The following is a 22,900-nucleotide window of genomic DNA, read 5'->3' on the forward strand; positions in this document are numbered from 1 at the left end:
TCTCACTTCCAGATGTCAGAGCTCCCAAAAGCAGAGCTGGTGTTGGCCCCTCCAGGGCCAGGCAGCTCAGGCAGGGACTGTACAAGTTACCTGCTCCACTTGTTGCTTCTTTCCTTTTGCCAACCACACACATCTGTCCCGCCTTCAATAAATTCTGAGCACTCACTGCCTTTCCTGCTGGCAACTATATCACATTCCCCAACCGCACTTAGCAATACGATTTAGTCAGCAGAGATGCTGAAACAATATTGGTTTCCTCCACTATGAGGAATCTAGTACAACATGTTGCTCTCTGAATTATTCAGACAACCCCAGGCTTGGGTAACAAGCCTTGAGCAACATCTAGACACCAGGGAAAATGTTCTCCCTGGTGCAGCTCAGATGACGTTAGCAGAAACACATCAGGGAGAAATTCAGCCCGAGGCCTATTACACGGTAGCATTTCATCCTGCTCAGCCCCACTGGGCTTGCTCTGGAGAGGATTTGGAATATCAAGTACAAGAACAACGCAAACACCAAAATCCCAGGGCATCTCTCGCCTAACATCCATTTCACAGCACCTGTTTAGAAAGCTGTGTTAGAATTTGTAAGCGCACAGAGGATCAACTTGCGACTTTTCAGCAGGGATGAACTTTCCCCCCTCCTGCCCCCAAAAAAGTCTCCTAAAGGTATTTCCCTCTCCCTCCTCTTTAACTCTTTCACAAAATGTCACATTGATTTTCAAGGCCAAGCAACAGCCACTTGACATCTTACAGCAAGAGCATCATGTTTTCCACTAGGAAAACCACAGAAGACTGAAGTGAAGAAAAAGACTAATGCCCAACAGATGTTTCACAAAGGTCACATGAAACGAAGGGATTCTGGCCTTCATGGCAGTCCCTTCTAAGAGCATGTTATGTTTTGCTAAGCTAGTCACTTCACATTTTACTTGCAGAGTTCAAGAAAAAAGCTGCTGGAAACAAATCTGTCTTTGACTGCCCTTGGTCCCTGGAAGCTTAATTACCCTCAGCACCCCCAAAATACTTCAACTGCCTTCAGCAGCTGGAAGATTTCTTTACCTATGCTCAACAATATGGATGTTTTTCTTTTTTCCTTTTTTTTAAACGCAGATGGCAAGGCTTCTCATTTTCCTAAAGCATTAAACTCCCTCTTGAAAAGCAACCTGGGATCAATTTTATTTCATCTGTTATGTAGTAGTTTTAATAAAGTGTTAAAATGGAAGGTATTGAAAAACTACCTGAAAGAATAATCCTCTGAAATAATGTGAAAATGGAATGGGCAAATAATAATGCAACTGGAGCAGAAAACTATTACATCCACTCTCAGTTTTGCTTACACACCAAGCACCTACTCTGCATAAAATTTCCAAGAGAAGGCAACAGTAGACACCAGTTCCCTCCAAAATCTATGCGCCCGGGTTTGTACTCCTAGTAAAATTACTCATTCCTTCTGCAGAAAAGAAGCTTCTTCTTTAGAACAAGACATTAAAAAAAAAAAAAGCTTAAATCTCTCTATTTATAAAATTGCTTATGTAAAGTTAGTATTGTGAATGAAGTATTAAATTATGCAGTGCAAGATGTAATAGAGTGAATTATATTCAGTAAGATCACACACTACTGAAAATATTCAAAAAGCAGTGCTAGTGGCTTTGAGTTGTCAAGCTACACACACACACACATATATATTGCTCATCTCATTATTTTCTACTGTTTCCATGTGTGATAACATGCCCAATGCTGACACTTTTCCTATTCTCCCTGGCAGACCCTACATTAGCATGTAAATAGCTGGCAGATAGGAGGAAATGAAAGCAAGGAAGAGCTCTTTAATTAACTTTAATCCTCTGAAAATCCATACAGCAATCTGTTCTGACAGTTTTCTACACGGGATCTTCTTAGGAGGTCCCTAAGTGCTGCCTGCGGATCACTGCCAGGCTAGAACAAGGAGAAAGAATGAGCAAACCAATTTTGGAGACAATATTTAGACATTTTTCTGCTATTAAATGATGACTGGTGACTGCCATCTGGCATTATCAGAGCTGTCATTAGTCCGACTCTGGATGGGAAACAAAAAGATGCCGTAAGCAAGATGATAGCGTGCTTCACACCAGTCTGACAGCCAGTCCCCCACTCCCAGGGTATGCGTGCCAGACCTCTCACACACACATGCGTACATATAGGGCAGCCTTCTCCAGTTTCCAATTCCATACACCTTTGCCCTCTGCCACATTTCCTCAGCCTACAGTAAAGGCAAAATTATCAAGGTTGAAGAGCAAAGCAATTTCATTGTTAGAAAACCTGATGAAACAGATACATAGAAGTATGCAGCCCTTCAAATCTTGAGCAGCCAAAAGGGTGGCGGACTATAAAGGAATAAGCTGAAGTCACTCCTCAATGACTTACATTTTCCAAACCTAAGTGACAAGTTTTATTCATAATGCTCTACTATAGAAAATTTCAAGCAAATTTGGGTAGGTGAAAAATCTAACGATAAATGGAAGGAGATGCAGTGCCACGGTTTTTGGCAGCAGCAGACTGTCAAATAACATTACCTAGCAGGTCCGATTCAGCTGTGGAAGTGGCGTCCTGCTGGTTGACGGGCGTTGGTACAAGTCTCAGGGAAAGGTCACTGGTTCCAGCTGTGTCTTGGAGAGACCGCTTTGAGGCCCCTTACGGCACAGCTGACCTGTAAAATTCCCCAAAGCACTGGAAAAAAAGTTCCCTGCAGGGTGACTGGGAGCAGCTTAAGGGTACACACCAGGCAGAGTAAGCTCTTAGTCACCTGGGCTTCTTCAGAGCTGAAGGAAGGAGCAGCAGAATTCAGGGCACTGAAGTCCAACAGTAAACCAAGGGAAGCCCTGGCTATAGCACAACGCCAGCACAACATGAAGAGCACAGGGAATGGCAGGAAGAACAACATTAGCAGCCACCTTCTTTGCTAAGATTTCACAACAAATGTGAGGAAGATAGGAAACAATGCAAAGATAAGAATAATGAAAATCTCCCTGGTGAAATGATGCAAAAGGCAAGTAAATAAAGCTGAAAAAGAGGAGAAAATAGACAGGATGCTTCTTTAAGGCAGATCACCAGCTTTTATAATGTCCACTATGCCCAAGACAGAGACCGAAGTTCCATTGAGACAGTTAGAAAAATTTCTACCTTCCACAGCCAGGGTTACCCTCATCCTTCTCAGCCTAGGTTTCTACAATATTTACAGAGCTGTTTTAACAAACAATTTAAAACAATACAAAAGCCAATTACAAAACCGTATCTCGCAAAGTCTGCTGTTCTCAGAGGATTCAAAGAATAAATCCCAAGGAATAAGGAAAAGGTGACCTAGAAAATTTGGCGTGTCAGATCATAAGCATATCGTTAAGCAAAGAAATTTGTTTTTCCAACATCAGTCTATAACCATCTCCAGATCTGCTTCCCCAAGCCCTTCAGCTAGTTCTCCCATTCCTATCAATTCACGTTCTCCTGTCAGCTGAACCACACTAGATATAGAGACCGTAAGCCACCACACTACCCCCTCTGATTTTATTGTAATGTTGTAATATCAAGAGCAGACATTTCACTTTATTCATCAAACCAGATTTCAGAGCTAGAAGATACGGAAAACATCCAGCATGGCAACTACAAATACTTGGAGACTGATAATGCTCAGAACAATGCCTGCTTTTATGAATATGTAAGCATGAATTTCAATAAAATGACCTTTACCATAACAGGTTCTAGCTGAAGAAGCAAATCTCTACTGACACATAAATTACTAAAGATGCAGGTGTTCCTTCGAAGATTCACCTTACACAGAACAGTCCTTATTCATACTGATTGCTAATCCACTTTAAACCGTGCATTAGCTCATGCAGCTTTGAGGAGCTATGTTCAAATCTGATATGATTTTCTTAGCAGAAAGAAACACCATAAAAAAGTGCTCTTAACAGCTATGAAGACAAATAGAAGATGAAACTAGAATAACTTCATAAAAACACTATAACCATAGGCAGGATGAGTTAAAAAGACTGCACTTTGGCCATCTGGTAAGAATACCTGGCAGTGATAACGTCTAAGGCATGGCCTCAGTTTATCTGCTACCCAATCATTTCATTTTCAGTATGCCACCATCAACAGGAAAGTTTACTTTAAAAACAAAAAATAGTGGGGAAAAAATACACTATGTAATACCCCTGATAATGTGTAAGAGATATGATGACACAAAACAACACTAATCTAGCTCTGCATACAGCCCGCTGGCCCACCTTTCAGCGGACCGATTCATCTTACAAGATGGGCAGGAGTGACAGTGACTGTGATCAATTTATTTTTCTTTAGCTAGGAACAGAGCGATTTGTTTACTCTCTGCAACAGCATTGCTACAGCTCATGAGGTATTTCAGAAGTCACACAGGGAGTAGAAAATGAACCTATGATGGGTTCAGAAACTATCAGTTGCAATACAGGAACTTGCAAGAGCATCTCAAGTCAAAATTAGAAAGAAAATAAACCTACCAATCTCCACAGTATGTTTTTTTTTTTTTTGGTTTGGTTTGTTTTTTTATCATCACCCGTTTCATAAAGATGAAAATGAAGACAAACATCAAAACATGAAAAGTCTTGATGCTTGCATAAAGTGAAGAAAGGTCATGTAAATGTAAAACGTAATGGAGAATTTCAAGTAAATAAAAGCTGCTGCAGCAATAATCATTTATATTTCAGAGGCAGACAAATTTCACAATGGAAACATACAACAACAAAACAAACGGAGATGGGCAGCTGGGTATGCAGACCAATTCTTCAGTCTATCAAAAGTCAGGAGCCCAGGAGCAAATGCAGCTGCAGCCTGACTCTGACCCTGCAAAGATGCAGGCTCTGAAAAGTTACACCTCTCCTCCGCCGTATTTCAGAGACCTGTGATAGAAGCAATCCAATGCTTCAAGAACTTGCACTGCACTAAGGACGAGACATCATCATAATCTCAAAGCTAGAAACTCACCCAAATAAGAAAGGTGTTAACAGACAAAAGGAATAAAATGATTTATCATTAGAAATGGCTATTGTTTTGAAGGTATTAGACAGCAGACATCCTCCTATCTGTTTTGAAAAAGGAGATAAGGTTGCTCTGGGAAATTAGAGTCACTGGCGAGGAAGTTTCACCTGAGCACTACGAAAATTAGTTGAGAAGGTTCAGAATTACAAAGCACCTTTTTTAGTTAAGTGTAACAGGATAAAATAGAGATAGATAAGCATAAGCTTTTGTTAAAGTAATTTAAGCCTAACTGGTTAACGATTCTTTGAGAGAACTCAAAAGAGAGCTAACTAGGGAATACAGGGCTTTGAAAGTCTATATAAATGACTGAGCATCCCTCGGTTTTAATCATTACGTGAGAGTCAAATACCTGTCAGGGTAAAAGCTGGCTCGTGGAGGAGCAGACTATTCTTCCCTACCTCGGAAAGCAATTAGTGGCAGGCTGCAATGGGGATTAGAGCCAGAAGTTTCATTCAGTGTACTTATTAGTGTGAAAAACAGGGGCAAGTAGCAAGATGTGTGCTGACAACATAAAATATTAATGTTAGCAGAATCGAGAGACAAGGGTGAGGCATTCTGGAGCAGCTAAAAAAATTAATAATGAGGGAAGAGCAAACGCAAATAAGCAGCCTGAACACAAACACACAAATGCAATTTAATGCAGAGTGGAAGGAAAAATACTACATCTCACGCAGCGTGCATGCAAGCAGCTTTCAAGCAATGATCTGCCAGGTAGGTGAGGTGAGGTGGATGCCCTCCGGGGATGTGACACCCCCAGGGACACGCTGGCCAGCGGTGACCTGCAGGAGAAGGAAGGGACTCCATCCTGTGCCTGGACAGCAAACCACAGCCTCACAAACAAACCCACTCCAGCAACATTGCTCCAGGAGCAAAGCAGATCCCTGTACTAACACAGGTTCACCAAAATCATACTAGATGCTTCCAGGATATGACAAGACTTAGCAGATGTAGAAAATCAGTGAAATGCTGATGTTAATACAGGGGGGCAGGCAGCGCCAGGGACATACACACAAAGGACTTGCTGTCTGAAGGAAGGGCATTTTCACACAGGAGACACAAAACTGCAGCCTGTGTTGTAGGACTCTGTGAAAAAAAGGGATCAAATATTCTGAGTAAGAGATGCAATAAATTAAGACTTAACAGCTCTTCCACAGGACTCCTGTTTGACTTGGGCTCAGCCTTCCAGCCGTTTCATCCAGTGTCGCAGTTCCCCTTATGTAACGGAGGTATCTGAGTGCTTCTCTATCTCCCAGCAATGAAAGAAGGAAAAGTACAACACCGCACAGTGCATACTGCTAAAATATCATGAGTGACAGTGTCATTCAGATTCCCAAAATAGAGAGCATTTAACCTTCATTAGTTGTTAACAGCTCTCATAAGTCTACCAAGGGTTGATACTTGGATATTATTACCACATTTAACTCCTGACTGAGCTCCAAGACAAAAAAGAGAAAGGACAGGCACCATAAGATTCCTCCCTCCCCCCAGTTTCTTATCGCTACTTCTCTGCAAACAGAAATTTGCAAGGAAAAAACTTGCTGGTCTGGATGAATAAACCCTGCAACTCCAAAAGCCCTCCCCAAGGAGGGCAGCGACCTCACCTTCTAAATCTCAACAGCATGGCAAAATGAGAAGATACCATTTTTCTTAAGTTATATTTGTATGAAAGACGTGAACTCTCTAATTTACAGTTAATTTGATTAGCATTCCTTTAACCATATTAAAAGTTAATTATAAATCAAAAATTTTGAGGCAGATCTTTGGATATCAGTTCATTTGCATGGAGCACATCCACCCGCCACGTGCAGAACCACAGCAGAAGAGGAACGTCCAACATATAGCAAATCCTACAAAAGTGAACAAACCCTACCAGGCTGGGGTCAGCAATAAGTCCTGCATCCTCTGTTGTTGCTAATTTGATTGGGAACATGGACTGCAATGTCTTGGCTGCAGTTTAGAGACCCGGTTCCTTCATGGAGCAGTCTGACCTTACAACTAACCTGTATAATGCAGTGGAGTCAACTTTAGCTGGTCCTTCAGAGGGATCAAATCATCCCCAAGGTTAAGGAGCAAACTCCAAAAGAGACCAAGACTCAGCAGCAGAGGGTGCACCAACAGCTGCAGAAGGACCTTGAGAGCCTCCAAACTCACTGATTCATGCCCAGGGTAAGGAGGAAAGCGATGCAGGGAAGACGTACACATTTGATTACTTGTGCCTGTATTTCTGGTTTACTCGTGTTATCTAAGGGGAAGCATCAGATTTAGAATGTACATTTCAAGTCCTTCAGCTTGCATATGTCTCTAGAGAGTTAAAGTACAAACCTGGCTGTTATTTACAGCTGTTCGGCATCCTATCCAGGACATTTTCAGTGGCTTCAGCAGGTTTTTTTTTCCTCTTCTTTTTTGCAAGTAAGAAGCCAATCTGGGAATGGGAGGGCTACAAACACAGCCTCAGGTTACCAGCACACATGACAAATTCATGTGCGGAGCTGTTACATAAGGAACATCTTGGCTAGCACAAAAGGAGGGGGTGGGTTAAATAGATTTTTTTTAATCATTTCTTTGGTAGAAAAGGTTTCCTTTAAAGCCTTTAATGTGGAATGAACGCGCTCTGTGACAAGCAATTCCCTGGGCTACCTGTGACAGTTGCATCACAGGAGGAAGCAGGGAGCTGAGGGGAAGCAGGCGCTCGCTGTCTCCTGGCATAGAGACATTGGTATTTCGGTAGGAGCAGAGCTTAACGTGGGCATTTCCTTAAAGGACTGTCAGAATGAATGGGAGGTGGGAGAAGAGCCCTAAAAGTGCCTGACACCATGGCACGTGGGAGGCTTGGGCCCTTGGGGCACGCGTGGCCCGGTGCACGGGATGGGAACGGGGAATGATGGGCAAGGGTACTGGGGCTGCAACAGGGACGTGGGGAGATGTCACTGGAGTGAATAGTGCCACACAATCGCATTCACTTCATGCAAAAGGTCAAAAATTCTCTTACACGGCACGTTTTATTTTTAAAAAACAACCCACAGCGGTTCACAAGCATTTTTTTCCCCCAGCACCGCTCTCCTACAAATGCTATCTTAATAAACATCTCCACTTTAGAGGAGGATAAAAGGCATTTTATTTTGATTTCATTATATTTCCTGAAATTGCTTTTTTCTTTCTGCATTTTTTCTTGCCATTCGGTTGTGGTGGCCCTCATGGAGGGATAATGCAATAATACTTCTGACAAGGTCAGCTTTCCAATACCTTTGCAAACGGCATTTCCCTATAACAAAACAAGTACAGATTTTCTCTTTTTTTTGGTAATTAATATAATAGAAATGTCAACCCTGAAAGTTGGTCTCCAAAGGTAGTACGTTATCAACGGAAAATTAATTTTTTAAAGCCAGAAAGTGTTTCCTTATCTCTAAAACTGAAAATACTGTTTACAAAGAAGAACAACTGTTCTGCGTGCAAAACAGAAAATTTCTGCAGCTTACATCAGTGTGAAAAAAAAAAAACAGTAAAAGCATATATCCAACTGGGGAGGAGCTAAATTAGGACATATGCTAATTCAGACACGACTGTTTTGAGAACTGCACATTAATGGATTGCTAACTCATTTTGCACGCACCCTGTAGAAGCGCACAGCACAGAGCACATACTGAATGAAGTGTTACTTCACATTCATGGGTATCTTTAATTTAATCATGTGCTTTTAATGCACAGAACTCGTCTTCCCAGCAGCTCAGAGTGCCATCGCCATAGTGGAGAAAACTGAACGGAGGAAGCTGCACTCGCACCTTGGGTGGAGCGAAGGGGGAAAGAAAAATAGAGAATTCAGCTGCAGCAAAATAACAGGCCTTGCAGTTCCAGCTTCGACTATCACAACAGATAGGCAGAACATGAATTTTCCCATGAAAAATACTTGCCATCAATATCAAACCCAGCCTTCCAGGTGTTTGAAGGTCTAAGCGTGAGCTCAGCACAAAGGTTCTCAAACATTTGCAGAGAAGTGACCAGTTTTAAAATGCCCCCCCTCCTCCCTTCAATGACTTTTGCTTCAACCATTTTGTCTCGATTCATTACACACAGTCTTGTGGCACCCAAAATGGTATCGACCAGAAGACCACATAGGGCACATTCCCCTGTTCCCTTAGTATTCAGGCTGGAGCAGGTACCTGAAGTGATGTGACACCAGAGGAAGTCATTTCCCAGCACAGTGGCAAGCAAAGGGACGCATTTGCTTGCATTTTTTTGACAATCCTTCTTCTTCACTAGCCAAGGAAAGTGCAGAGATGTAGACACGACAACATACAGACATATTCAAACATTGTTCTGGCTCTGCTTCCCTACACTTAAAAGCTGCCAGGATTCCCCATGGGATCATAGCATCTTCCCACATATAACTCTATAAATCATACGACTCAACAAAAATAGTTCTCCTCCTCCTCCTGGCAGGAAGAAAGTTAAATATCAATTAGATGTAGAAAGCTCATCTTTTCCTGTCTCATGCTCATTCTTCATTTATCCATTAATCTCATTCCAATTTCTCAGCTTTAAGAAAATATATGTATTTAGGTAGGTAGTGATATTTTCAGGGAAATCCTGAGGCTCTGGATTTAAACAGAGAGAAAAGCAAGCCCCAGTTACCCCACTGTGCCAAACTGCTTGCACCCGAACAGGTACATTTATGGTTAATGGTTCTTCACAGCTCCTGCTCTAGATGTCCTACACAGCACTGAGAAGAAAAAAAAGGCAAGTCTCCCACATACTGAGAACTTGTAATATAATATTCTCATGACATCAGAATTCATTAACTGAAACTAGACCAATTCTTCAAATTTGCTATAGTTGCTAATAAAGAATGTTGTCTCTATCTGAAATACTACTCGAGCAAATGTGCTCATAAAATTGGGAACAGTTCATTTCTCCGTAGTGCAACAAATCACGGGTCAAAGACCATTTCCACAATCTTTTGAAAAAAAACTCATTTGACTTCTAATATATTCATCAATTTAAGCAATGCTTGACCTGAGATGATGTGAACACGCATCGAACAAAATAGTTAGCACTGCATGACACTCTGCTAGAAGCAATCCAAAACTCCTTAATTCTCCAGACAGTCCTTGGGTTTTATAGAGATTTTAGGTCTTCATTTGCAAGGATGCTCTGAGTGACTGGTGTCTGAGTAGTGCAGCTGTTCTTACCAGAGGCTCACATCACATGTTGGAATAAGCTACTGTGCAATTACTTAATTATCTCTCTCTCCTATCCCTTAAAAAAAGCCACAGCGATTCAACTTGAAGCAAACCCAGTTAATCCAGTTTTATGGCTGAGAATTAAAATAGAGAGAAGTCAGGGATTCAAAGCTGCAGTTCTCGTGGCAGTACCACCACTGTAAGAGGCACAGATCTTAATGCCTTCCAACCATTAGTATTTTGGGAACAAAGACATGCAAAAAGCCCTTTTTGTGCAGCTTATTCCAGCTAATCATTTAGAGCCTGATGCTCAGAAATCCCACGTCCCTACCCCTGCCCTTGGATGCTGTGCAAGCCGTTGCCCAGCCACCTCCCTCAGCCACCTCTTGTTGTCAGCCCTTGCCTTGCTTGCCAGGCACAGAGGTAAAACGTGCTCTGCCTAACTTCTCTCAACAATAACTCCCTCATTCCACCCATCCATCTTCATACTCGCTTCTCTGCCATATCTGTCCCCGCATCCTTCATAATTCAGGGTTGAGGAGCTAAGGAATAAATGTTACAGCACACGCATCAAGGGAACTATAACTTTGAATTACCTGACCTCGGTGAGTTTAAATTGTCAGCCATAACACTGGATTAACCTAATTTCTTTTTATTGAATATTTTACCTTTAGAAGTCATACAGCCCTTTCTCTCAGAGAAATATGAGAACTGAAGGTCAAATAAATTCTTTTATGGGTATATTTCTAATTTTCATAGTCTAACCTCTTAGCATTGAGCACTAATATCTAGCGCCAACAGGATGAAGCAAAATCCAGGCACTACTCTGGGGGAGAAGTATTTTCATAGCCCTTCAGAAATCCATCAAACTAATACCTAACTTTTAATTTCACTGCATGTTCTGAATTGTTGTAAGTTTGAAAAAGCTCTAAACACCTTATTTAAATAGAAACCATCAGACATTACATACATTAAGAACAGAGGCTGTCCTTGTGTCTCCACCCCCAAAAAGCATCTGACAGAAAGATAGCAATGAACTCTGCATTCTATAATTACAAGGTTTATCAGATACATCATAAGGCAAGAAAGAGAATGACAGAGCACAGATTCAAAAAAAAAAAAAAAGCTAAGAATTTTTACGAGCTCTTTCATGCCTCTAAGAGAGGATGGGAAGCAAGGCCCACAAGTCAATTCATCTCCTTCCTCCAGGCTGGTCATTTGAAGGTAGCGTTCGCTGCTTCCAAGTTGAAAGCCCTTAGGTGACTAATCTCTACTCTAACAAAGCACACAACTACTATGCCTCTGTGGTACAAATTCCTACACGTACCTGTACACGGACACGAAGAGGTGGAATATCCAAAGTCAGTGAAAGGGAAAATCTATCTGCTACTGTGAAGAATTAGGCCAATATCAGATGAAGAGCAGAAAGCATCACTAGAGAGGATGCAGTGGAAAACAGCAAGGGAAGGGGCAGACCATGCCCCCACATCTGCAGCCCTACAGTGAACAAGTGTGGTCATCTCAGACCCCTTCAACAGATGAGGACCCAAGGGCAGAAAGACGGGTCAGAAACTAAGAGAACACTGTAGGCTTTAAAAAGCCATTCTGGAGCAGGATTAGCATCTGAGAGCTCAACAAGGCTGCTGTTTACTTCATTTGACTCAAGAGAAGTGAGTGGTAAACATATGACCAAATCAGGCAAAGTAACAAAGCTAATATTAAATGAAGAAAAACACGCAAAAGCAAAGTATGCACTTGTCTGGGAGCCATGTCAGAAAACATGAATTTCTCCTCTTTCAGTAATCTACAAATGTCACTTGAAAATGGTAGCATTTTCTGTTTTACAGACACTTCCTCCTTCTAAACGGTCTTAGCATACTTCTTCGAAACTGTTCCAGACAAGCTCTTCTCCAAAGACATTGTTTTCAGCTCTCCTTATTTATTCTTTGTAGCAAGATTCTGCAATTCTATTAGCAAGTGATATTAGCAGGTCTCACAGAACAGGCTGTTTCAAAGCAAAATGGTTCGTGCTCACTTTATTCTGGAAGACAATTTCCATTTGCTTAATATAGTCATGATATTTTAGTGAGGTAATTATACTCTTAGCTATCAGTAACAATTAAACCCTTCTTAGACTGGGGTTGCTTAATAAAGGTCTCAAAATAAATAACACATTCCAAACACAATATTTTTAAATGTCAAGCATGCAAATAGGATCTTGTAATGAATATAATGGAGCGTCAAGTATAAATCAGCACGAAGTTAGTCTGTGATTGTACAAAACTCTGCTAAAATTGCCGTTAGAGTATTGTGGAATTCTGATCACCACACTAGAGAAAAGCAGCACAGGAACAGAGATGAAATCATTTCATTAAATATTATGACTGGTTCAGGAGACAGCTAGGGTGAAAGCATCAGCACGGCTGTTTCCATAGCTGCAGAGCAGACTTGGTCAAGCCTATGGTCAGGCTGACAATTGATATCTGTTCATTTGTATTTTCTATAGCAACTTCCATGAAAATGAAGTTCCTCTACAGCCAGATCACTCAGTTATGAGCTAAATAAAACCCAGAAGCAGGCAAGTTACAGAGCAGAGAAAAAAAAAAGGAGGGGGGGAAATCACTCTCAAACTCAGGTCTAGGGAGACTTGAAATCAGGTCAACTAATCCTAGAAAGCTGTTCTGTATGGAAGGGGAGATCACAGTTTAAAGGTCCTTACAATGCAGATGGCAATGTAATCATGGAAGGAGAAGGAGAACAGTGCCAGACATTTAAAAAAAAAAAAAAAAAAGAGAGAAAAAGAGTTGTTAGAATAAATATTTGCAGTTTTCTTGTAGAGCACCCATTACAGGCAAAGAGCAGTGGAGCAAATTATCTCCAAGCTGCTACACTTGGGAGCCAGCTGCCCCAGCTCCAGCCGGTTGTTGGGTGAATTTGGACTAAAACATGGCACAGGAAGCAACCAAAGGCAGAAGCGGGGACTATCTCAGCAGCATCCTTTCCATACTTAGTAACTCTTGGCTTAGCAACTTTTTGTCACCTCCTGTGGCAAATCCAGACGCTGCAGTTGAGCAGAACAGATGGCAGGACCTCTAAGCACAGAAACTGCTCCTGGTCCTTGCTCATCACGTGGCCTGAGTCCCTGTGGGGCACCAGGCCTGTAATCTGTACAACATCCGGATCGAGTCCAAGGGTAGTTTTCAAAGCAGAGCAGGATTTTCAGCTGAATGAATTATATATTCTACAAACGCAGGCCTCTGTCTGCCTTTTATAGTCTGCAAGGGCCATTAGCAGATAGCAATTAACCCAGACAGAAGTGGGTTTGGACCAACCCTAAGCCACAGACAATCTCAGCAAGGCTAACAGGCAACCTTCTGGTTCAGAGCATTTCAAAAGCCAGGACAGCCTGCTTGCACCGCAGACGAACTTACTCAAAACAATCATAACAAATTTGGATTATACTGGGGAAAAAAAAAGAAAAAACCTAGTATTAAACCCAGACCTCTCCTTCCCTGGGGCACCTCATCTCACACAGACACCAGGCTGTTGGAGACCAACAAAAGCAAACACAGAACCTGATATTTCCTCAACCTCAACAGGAAACATCTCCGGCAGCAGCCAAAACCTCTGAATCCCACTGTCTCATCACAAAACTTCGCATGCTTTATCCCCTGCTCCAGACACTCTTGTGTAAACCACGAGCACAAAGCCAAACAACTGCGCTGCACTAGACTGAACCCAGGATCAATATAATACCAGCTAATACAGGGAAAAGATTTTTCATAAAAACTTCTACTTCATCTCTGACCTGTGAGTCCTCATCCTCAGAAGGAAAAAAAAAACACAACTCTACAATAGAGGTGTCTCAGAATTGAAATTCATGGTGTTAGTGGAGACTGGAAATTGTGGTTCAGGAGAGACCCCACTGAAACCCCTCATACTGTGCAGACAGCAATTACCTCTCTCTCTCTCCTGTCCCACAGTTCATGATCTCTCATCCCTTGCTATCATCCCCTCCACCCAGAACTCCCAATCACCTCTTCTCTGCAAAAACAAAGTCTGTCTTGTCTCCCCTCTTATATGTATGCAAGACGACCTAACAGGTAGTACCTCACCTAAAAGCTCATCTCGTGGAATCACAGAAGAGGGAGCAGATTCATTTATTTCAAACTTCTTTATTTGCAGCCATTAAAAGGAAGACAACTTCCACGGGTTTCTAAAAACCTACAGAGGAGAGACAAGGTGAGCAGAGGGAAGGGGCTGGCACAGGTCGGGCTGACAGCAGCAACAATCACGTGCAGAGTGGCAGCACAGCTGGTGCTGCACGAGTAATGGGACTGCTTAAATGATATACACGGAGTCATGAAGGGGATCAAAGGGAGGAAGAGGCATCACACCGTGACAGCCAGGGAGAAGCGTTTGATACTGCCCATGACACACTGGAGCAGCTCAGTTCTGTTCCAAACCCATCCATGCTACCTGGACACAGAGCACAGGGCGCAACACCCAAACAAAGGTCACTGCAAGGTATCCGTCTACCAGACTGTTTTTATTGCTATTGAGGCAATATTTAAAGATAAATACATCTCCCAGAAAAAGGGTTAATTCACCTCCTTCACCGAACTCCCAGGTCCTTCCTTATACTTCCAAATCATCCACCTCCTCCGAAATATCACAACGCAGGGCCCGATGTGGCAGAGAAACCAACAGCATTATTTTAAATCTTTACTGATTACAAAACAAAGCAGATGGCAAATCAAGTCATGAACTCTGCATCTGCCATGCTTAATGAACAGTTTAATTACCTAGCCCCGTTTCTGATGCATCTCTGCCATTCTCGGCTCTGGGAGTCACTTACACAGCTCGTACTGACTCTTGCGAAGATATCTCCAGGAACATGTGGTGCCAACAGTCAGCTGGAGTTGGTTAATCAATAATTATTTAATCTCCAACTTTTATGGTGATGGCCTGAATTATGTCTCAACCGAAACAGATTTCCTATCAGATCACATGATCTGCTCGAACGCTCAGAAAACAAAACAGGATTTTTCAGCCTCTGCTCCGGGTAGCGGAGCACCCGAAGGCAGACAAATGCGCAGACCGGAAACAAACAAGGCAAAACAACAACATGCAGCACAATCAGATTAATTCATTTGCTGCATTACGCCTCTCATGAGAGCAAGGGATGCAATTAGGACAGTGTACATTCACAAAGTCTACAATTTGAGAAGCAAATTGGGCTCATTTGGGATGTTACGAGAAGTAACTGAAATTGCACTTCACGTTTGGAGTGCTTGTGCATGCAAAGAGGCATGAGCCTCCCGCGCAGGATCAGGCACCAGCTGCAACCAAGCAGGGCCTTTGGGCTCGGGTCAAACCTGCCACACGCTCTGGGGTGCTCTCACTCTGCAGCCTCACGCAGTGATGTCCACACAGCTTTGTGCACAGAACAAAAAAACGTCCCGAGGAATCACCGACGCAGGAGATGAAGCTGACAGGTCGGAACCGTAACAGCAGCCGAGTGACAGATACAGCCCAGGGCTGACTCATGACCAGGGAAAAGTCACGCGAGGAGAGGAGGAGGTAATGATGCTGTGAAGATCCATGCAAAACAACTTTTTACCCTCCATCGAAGGGCTTTGAGAACCCCTCAGCATGCTTTTATCGCTGGTCCATGAGGGTCCATTTGTGCCCCTTGAAAGCTGCCCTCCAGGAACAAACAGAGCAGAGCTTTGGTTTTGTTAAACACAGGCTCAACAAGCTACTTGAACTCAAACAAGGATTTTCAGAAAGGGATTTGCATTCTGGGAGACTTATGTGTCACAGAAAATTACCCAAGAGATTCAAATTTTAGTCATTCAATAGCAGAATTGCCTGCTTTTAATAAGCCCACTTCATAAAGACCATGAGCTGTGTGGAAAGCTCTCAGAAAAGAGAAATACTCACAAGCTTAAGGACAACACAAAAGCCAAATACAGAACTGAAGGCAAACACAACATTCAGAGCCAATATAGGGGTAAAACAAACAGGAAAAGGGCAGAGAGAGACCAGGTCTTTCCCCAGCACTTCAGATATCTCCCAGCACTGCTGTGTTGAAGCTACCTTGTGTCATCAAGCAAAGATAAAAGATTTCTCTAAAAGTCTGAGCAAAACCAAAGCAAAAAGACAGCACAACAGTTAGCAAACCGAGCCAGGTGGATGTCAAACAGAGTGAGTAAATACATCCCTTCAAACATTAATTTCTTTTTCATTACCCTAAGTGAACAGATTGACACTCCAGCAGATACCTTCAAGCCATCAATGTCTGAAAAACTCTCAGGTGTCCAAGAGACTCTTATTTCACTGCAAACATGCATATCAGAAAACTTCAAGTACCGCTCTGACTTACAAGACATACGGGAGAAAGTCATCAGCTAACACGTTCTGAACAGCAGTTTGTCAACAATAATAATGAGGATACACTTCCTACCCCAGTCCACTGTCAGAGGTGGAATTAATTGGGCTAGGCCACTGCACAAGTATGTCAAAGAAAATGCTGTTCCTCAAGTCTGCCAAGGAAGAAAGATTTGTAAAGAGTCACAGAAGTATCCTAGATTGACAATTGTGCCTATTGCAAACAGTAAACCAAGTGGAAAGGCCCAAGTAAGGTCAAGGAAGCCCAAAAGAAGCAAATGAGGCGAGGAAGCGAGCAATGGAAGGAGAAGTTAAATGCACTGAAATGGAAATACAAGAGCAACCAAGTAAAACAGAGACTGTGGCAAGTAGAAAATGAACAAGACTAAACAGGACAGACAATCCATGAAAGCCAAAAAAAAAAAAATCACTTGAATCTTGAGATAATATTCAATAGCCATAAAGTAAGCCAAGAAGGAATCAGATCAGCAAAGCGAGTGCCACCTGAAGGGAGCATGTTCATTACTGAAATACGAGGCATTGCTGTTATCGAATGAAGAACAGCTTATCAGTTTCTACCGATCTTTGAAAATGTATTCTAGACCTGAGACTTCCAGGTTACAATTTGATCCCACATAACAGATAGCTGTCACTGCATTAAACTTGCACTGTTAAATATGTCTGATGTCTTTCAGACCGTATTTGCTCAGCATACAGGAACGGATTCATTGCCCTACCAGAGGGTCAGATATAGACAAATGCAAAAATCAGTGTCAGAAACAATAGCAATTCAATCATATATATATAATAGTCTCCCCCAAATTAGATTTTCACAGTCCTGTTTAACAAGACAAAGATTCAATAAAGAAAGCTCATCTTTTCCATTCTCAAATTACATAGAAGCACACTGTAGTACTGATGCCACTAATTAGATGATTAAATACCATTCTAGGTGATATGCTTTCAATGTAAAATAATTATTTTTAACAGACAATATACTTGCTCAATCTCATTTTAAATCACAATATCATACTTTTTTAATTAAATGATATTCCTTCTTCTGATTTTGCATGAGAGTGCAACTAGTGGGAGACGCAGTGCCAAGAGGAGATTGCCCAAGTACCATAATGCATGCACTTCTTCACAAAGGACCTCGAGCATTCCCTGGACGGAATATAAATTTTCAGAGAACAGTAAAGCTTTTATTTCTTTAAAACAGGCCAGTTGAGGAATCATTCAACACATTGAAAACTTCCACTGTCAAAACACAAGTTTATTTGCCATGGTCTGATGAAGGACACTTCCAACTTTTCCTCTATTCCTCTTCATGGGGAAGGTGACAAGGACAGCAAACAAATCAAGGGCTTTGTCTTTCATTATAAATTAGAGTCCAATCCCTCATATGACAAAGTACTGTTGTCTTTTTGGCCAGTATTTAAAGAAATGTAATGAAATTTTGTGTTCTACAGCAAAATATGTTTCTGCTGAGGACTCAAAATGAGTTAAAGGGAATATTTTAGAAGCCACCTGAGATATTCCCTTCAAGCTGAGCAGCCCAGTGCAATGCTAGACAGCTGAGAAGGTTGTAAAGGAAAGCTTTTATCAGCCTCAGCATTCACCTGTGTCATATCCAGCCATGGCATTATCAGACTAGAACATGGAGGGCTGGCTGCTGCTGAGGAGATTAAATGCCTTTTTATTTTCCATGGAGAGGGTTTGGTTCATCCACCCAAACTGCACAGCTTCCCTTAGTGCAAAGGAGAAAGAACTGCTGTCATTTTTCCCTTCTCACTTACATAACTATCCATGGCATCAAATTCTGCAGTCGGAAGATCTAAAAAAACATCCTCTTGTAAAATGGTTGCTTCAGGCTCCAAGAAGCCCTGCTTACCATAAATCACTGCCTCCTTGGCCCAAAACTGACACAGAATTACACAGAACTGGGTGTAGAACAATTAGAACTGATCAAAATGCTTTAGTTGGCACTGAAAATTAAAGCCTAAAGCACTAGCAATATAAGAGGTCCTTTCTCTCTTGCTCAGATGCTCCCATACCAGTATCTTTCCTCCCCATACACGCTGACATGCCTGGCTTCCTCTCCCTAACCCTACCTGCTCGACTCTGACCTTATGCACACACATAAGCTTACTTAACGTGAGCAGTTTCGTGATATCAGGAAGATTGCTTAAGATGAGTGAAGTTTTGTAAGGAATATTTTTGGAAAGTGAAAAACATATCACACCGACTAGAGAGAATTATTATTCCCTTTGGGGAAAGAGCTCCCTCAGAATTTAATATAACATTTTTCAATGCTCTACAGACTTCAAAATTATTGTATAGAATTTCCATCATGGAAGCATACCTGATATAGGATAATACAGAGTTCTCTGAAATATCCTATAGAAAGGATCTTAAAATGTATTTTCAATTTACTGGTCTAGTGCCTGCCATTATATTTGAACAGACTTTCAGAGTAAGAGGAAGGCGATTCTCTTACTCTCTGTAAATTGTTTTTCCACAGGAACAGTTGACAAGGTGCAGTCGTTTCGTTCTCTTTAGGAAAGGAGGTGAGGCAGCAAAAGCCATTATAAATTCCCCTTGGTGGCTCAAAACACTCCAGCGACAACATGATTCAATTCTCTGCCCTCGCACAAGTGTCAGGCCCGAGACTAAGCCATGTATTGCCAATGCAGCAGGAGCCCAGACGGAGGGGCACGCTGGCAAGGCCCTACAATGTACTAGTAATTTAATTCCATTGCAGCCCAGGAGACAAGTGTCGCATCTCTGTCACAGCATCAGCTATGCAAAGACCCCAGAGCAACTTTGCAATACAAGTTGCTGAGGGGTACAAATAAGAAACATCAAGGGCTGCATCTGGAGGAAAGAAATAAGGGCACGTGTTTTTCCACACATTATCTAGACCTTCACCAGAAGGAAATAAGGACATGTACTTTACTAGACATTCTCCAGCCCCTCACCTTGGTGAGCAGCAATACACGTTTCTGCAGCCGTCTGACCAGCGCTTCATGCTGCTCGCGCTTCTTCTTCTCTTCCAGGAGCTGGCTCTGAATCTGCAATATTTCTTCCTGTAGCTGCTGCCGGGCCTTCTCCAGTGTTCGGGCACTACGAAAGATAACACAGGCATGTGAAAACTTTACCACTGCCTCTTAGTCAGATTGATCAGAAAAAAAATGAGAGAAGCACCACCACAACACCAGGCCACTGGGGCTGCTGCCACTGCATTGTACAGCTGCACCGCTGCAACCTTGAGGAGCTGCAGTCTCTTCAGCTTTTCTCAGAAAAAGCTATGAAAGAACCCCCATTCCCGTGTCAGCCTTCTTGTTCAGCACAAAAAAATGACTGGAATCTCACATATACTAGGCATTTAAATAACTGCACATCTATTTCAAAATCAATCAGTTTGCCTTTGAAGAGATGGCTCATTTTCAACAAACAACGTAAGAGCTCGGTTTCCACTGCATCTTTTACTTTTTTTTTTTCCCCTCTCCAAACAAAGTAGAAGTAAAACTGAGGTTTAATGTGATCTGTTTTGACAGAAAGATAATATTCAGCTAGTAATTATAGCCACCACCTGCACATTGCTCTTGCCAGCAACCTATATTGGAAGAGAAATGTTTTCCAAGGCCAGGCAGTTAGCACGTAGCTCGCAATGTGGACATGACTCGCAATTGAGCCAGAAGAGCTTGGTTCCCCATCATTTTAAGGTACTGCTTAAATAAATCTGAAAGAGACCACTGCTTCAAAAGACTCTCTTAGCTTCATTTAAAGTACATCCTGCATTGCCAGGTCACCAAGTTGTACTTGGGAAATTTATGGAGGAATTCTCCAGACTCCCCAGCAGCTATTCCCCAGCCTCAGCATCCTTCTCCTTGAAGACAAAAACGCTTTTTAAACCACAAGGTGAGTGAGAAAACTGTTTAAAACTCCAGTTCAATTTGGAAACATTCAGAGACCAATTTAACAACCAGGGACTGTGAAATTGACACTTCCATGTTGTATTCTGGTGGGAAAGTTCAACAAGATGAAATCTGCATTTGAAAATGGATAATTTAATTACCTAGGCCCCATTACGTCCTTGGTTCTGGTGTAATTGATCAGTTCAAAAGGGAACCTGTGCCCAAGAACATTATCTCTGGAGACGGAACATGAAGCAGCCGTGCACTGGGTGCTCCCTCATCCATCACAGCCTCAGCAAACATCTCCACTTCATTCTTGTGGATACTCAATAGCAAGATGAAACCTTTTCTTATTCAACAATGCAAAAGTTCCACTGGCTAAAATAATCAATTCTTGACATATACGAAATTAATCTTTATTAAAAAAATTCCTAGAATTCAAGTACAGCACAGCATCCTACACCTGAAACAATGCTTCAGGGGCAATTCTGGCCGACCCTAAGTTCCAGCAGGCAGACACAACTCGGGTGACACCTGAAGATATAACAAAGATTCATCACACTGTGCTTCCCCAAACCCTAAGCTTAAAACACTCACCCCCTTTCCTTGGGATCTGGTTCTAAGCCAGACTTTAGACTGAATCAGCCCAAGCACACGGGCCAGCCTGCTGAGTTTGCAACAGGTCGGTGTCCAATACAGGGCAGAAAGGCTGCGTGGGTGCAGGTAACTCCAACCACTGCCAAGACCCACTAGAGCTTATTCAGCAATATTATTTTTTTATGCATAGGGTAAATATAAGCACAAAACCCCACCAACTGTTACAACAAATTGAATCAAGCCGCAGAAACCATACTGCAAATATTATTCGCTCTATCAAAGAAACAGTGCTGCTTAGTCAAAACAGAAGATAAAATGCAAACATAAGATTAAATATTACAGAGCAGATAGAATCTCGCATTTGATTATTGCAAAACATTTTGATAGGACAACGGAGAAACCTTTTTTCCTAATCTCCCAATACTGTGACCTATTTCTATAAATGCTGAGTGAACTGATGGATTATGACTGAGCTGACATTCAGAAAAAGTGAGATATATGTTAGGTTTCCTTCTCAAAATAATGAATAATATTTGAAATTCACATCTTACAGATAGCACAGGCGTTCAGGCACGTTCTTCTCGAACTAGCTTGGAAGATGATTGTTTTAATACACGAGAAAAGCTCAGCAAAGGGAGACAAACGGGCAATTTCCTCAGCCATTGCATGGCACATGGAAAAAAAAAAAACATCTGTATTTCAGCCTCAGCTCAAACGTGATGTTAATGTAGATAAAATTTAAATGCCAGAGATGTCTATAAAAGCAGTGACAATACTTAAACTCTCTGAACTGACTCTGTTACCAAAGGTTTCCTTGACATAATAAGTGTGAAATTCAACTTCCTTACAACTCTCCACACCACGCCAAAGCAAATTAGTGAGATCCTTTCTTCCCTTCTTAGGACAGATTGATAATTCTTCCAGCAGAAACTGCACCAAATACAACATAAACCATCTCTATAAAAGATAGAATAAAGAAATAAAAGAAATAAAAGAAATAAAAGAAACAAAAGAAACAAAAGAAACAAAAGAAAGAAAGGGAAGAAAAAAGAAGAAAGAGAAAACAAAAAGAAAGTTATATTCCTTAGTGATAAAAAACAGGATTTGAAAGTAGGAACCCAGGAGCCAATGCCATTCAAGTTCAAAATGGGCATTCATCTTCCACACTGATGACATCTATGGCTTATCAAAAGTAAATGCTCACTCAAACCAAACATTTAAAAAAAATAAAATAAGCCCAAAGTTCTCCATTCGACATAAGCTTGGGGAACTGGCATTTTTAAAATTCGTTGCAAGTTCAAAGTAAACCTTTTAAGCCTTAAAGAGAAAAAGTCATTTCTCTTTATCAGCCTATTAATGCTCCTTGTTCCACATGCCAGTGAATAAGATGCCAACATCTTTCTGTTCTGAGCTCTTGAGGCTCTTCATATTTTGCTCTTCTCTTCTGTAATCTACTTTAATGTAATCTAAATGATAAAACTTCATTTTCCAGAATGTTCTTTGAAAGACAGAGAACAATGACGGCAGACAGTGAACGCTGAAGCTGTAAGAGACATTTTAGTAATTTGCTTTGAGAAAAATTACAACAGCAGCTCACAGCTCCTCCTCCGTGATCCAAGGAACATTATTTTAATTGTTCTGCTCTTTCGGTAACCAACTTACCACCTCACAGATACCCAAAAAGTAGCAGGAGAAGCAAACAGAACGCCAGAAGCCGTCTGTACGTCAACCTGGGAGGAAAACCAGAAGTCCACAGCGGTCCAGAGACAAT

At 41.7% G+C, this 22,900-nt stretch overlaps 1 protein-coding gene across 3 annotated transcripts in view; it reads right to left on the minus strand.

Moving 5' to 3' along the window:
• MAD1L1 (mitotic arrest deficient 1 like 1) overlaps positions 1–22,900 on the minus strand; it is a 346,583-nt gene that overhangs the window by 224,915 nt on the left and 98,768 nt on the right. For all 3 annotated transcript variants that reach the window (XM_068699483.1, XM_068699481.1, XM_068699482.1), the window contains exon 11: positions 19,594–19,738. In XM_068699483.1, the coding sequence (XP_068555584.1) occupies positions 19,594–19,738 (145 nt within the window). The remainder of the gene's footprint in view (positions 1–19,593; positions 19,739–22,900) is intronic.

Source organism: Anas acuta, chromosome 15, assembly GCF_963932015.1.
Source record: "Anas acuta chromosome 15, bAnaAcu1.1, whole genome shotgun sequence".
Lineage (NCBI taxonomy): Eukaryota > Metazoa > Chordata > Aves > Anseriformes > Anatidae > Anas > Anas acuta.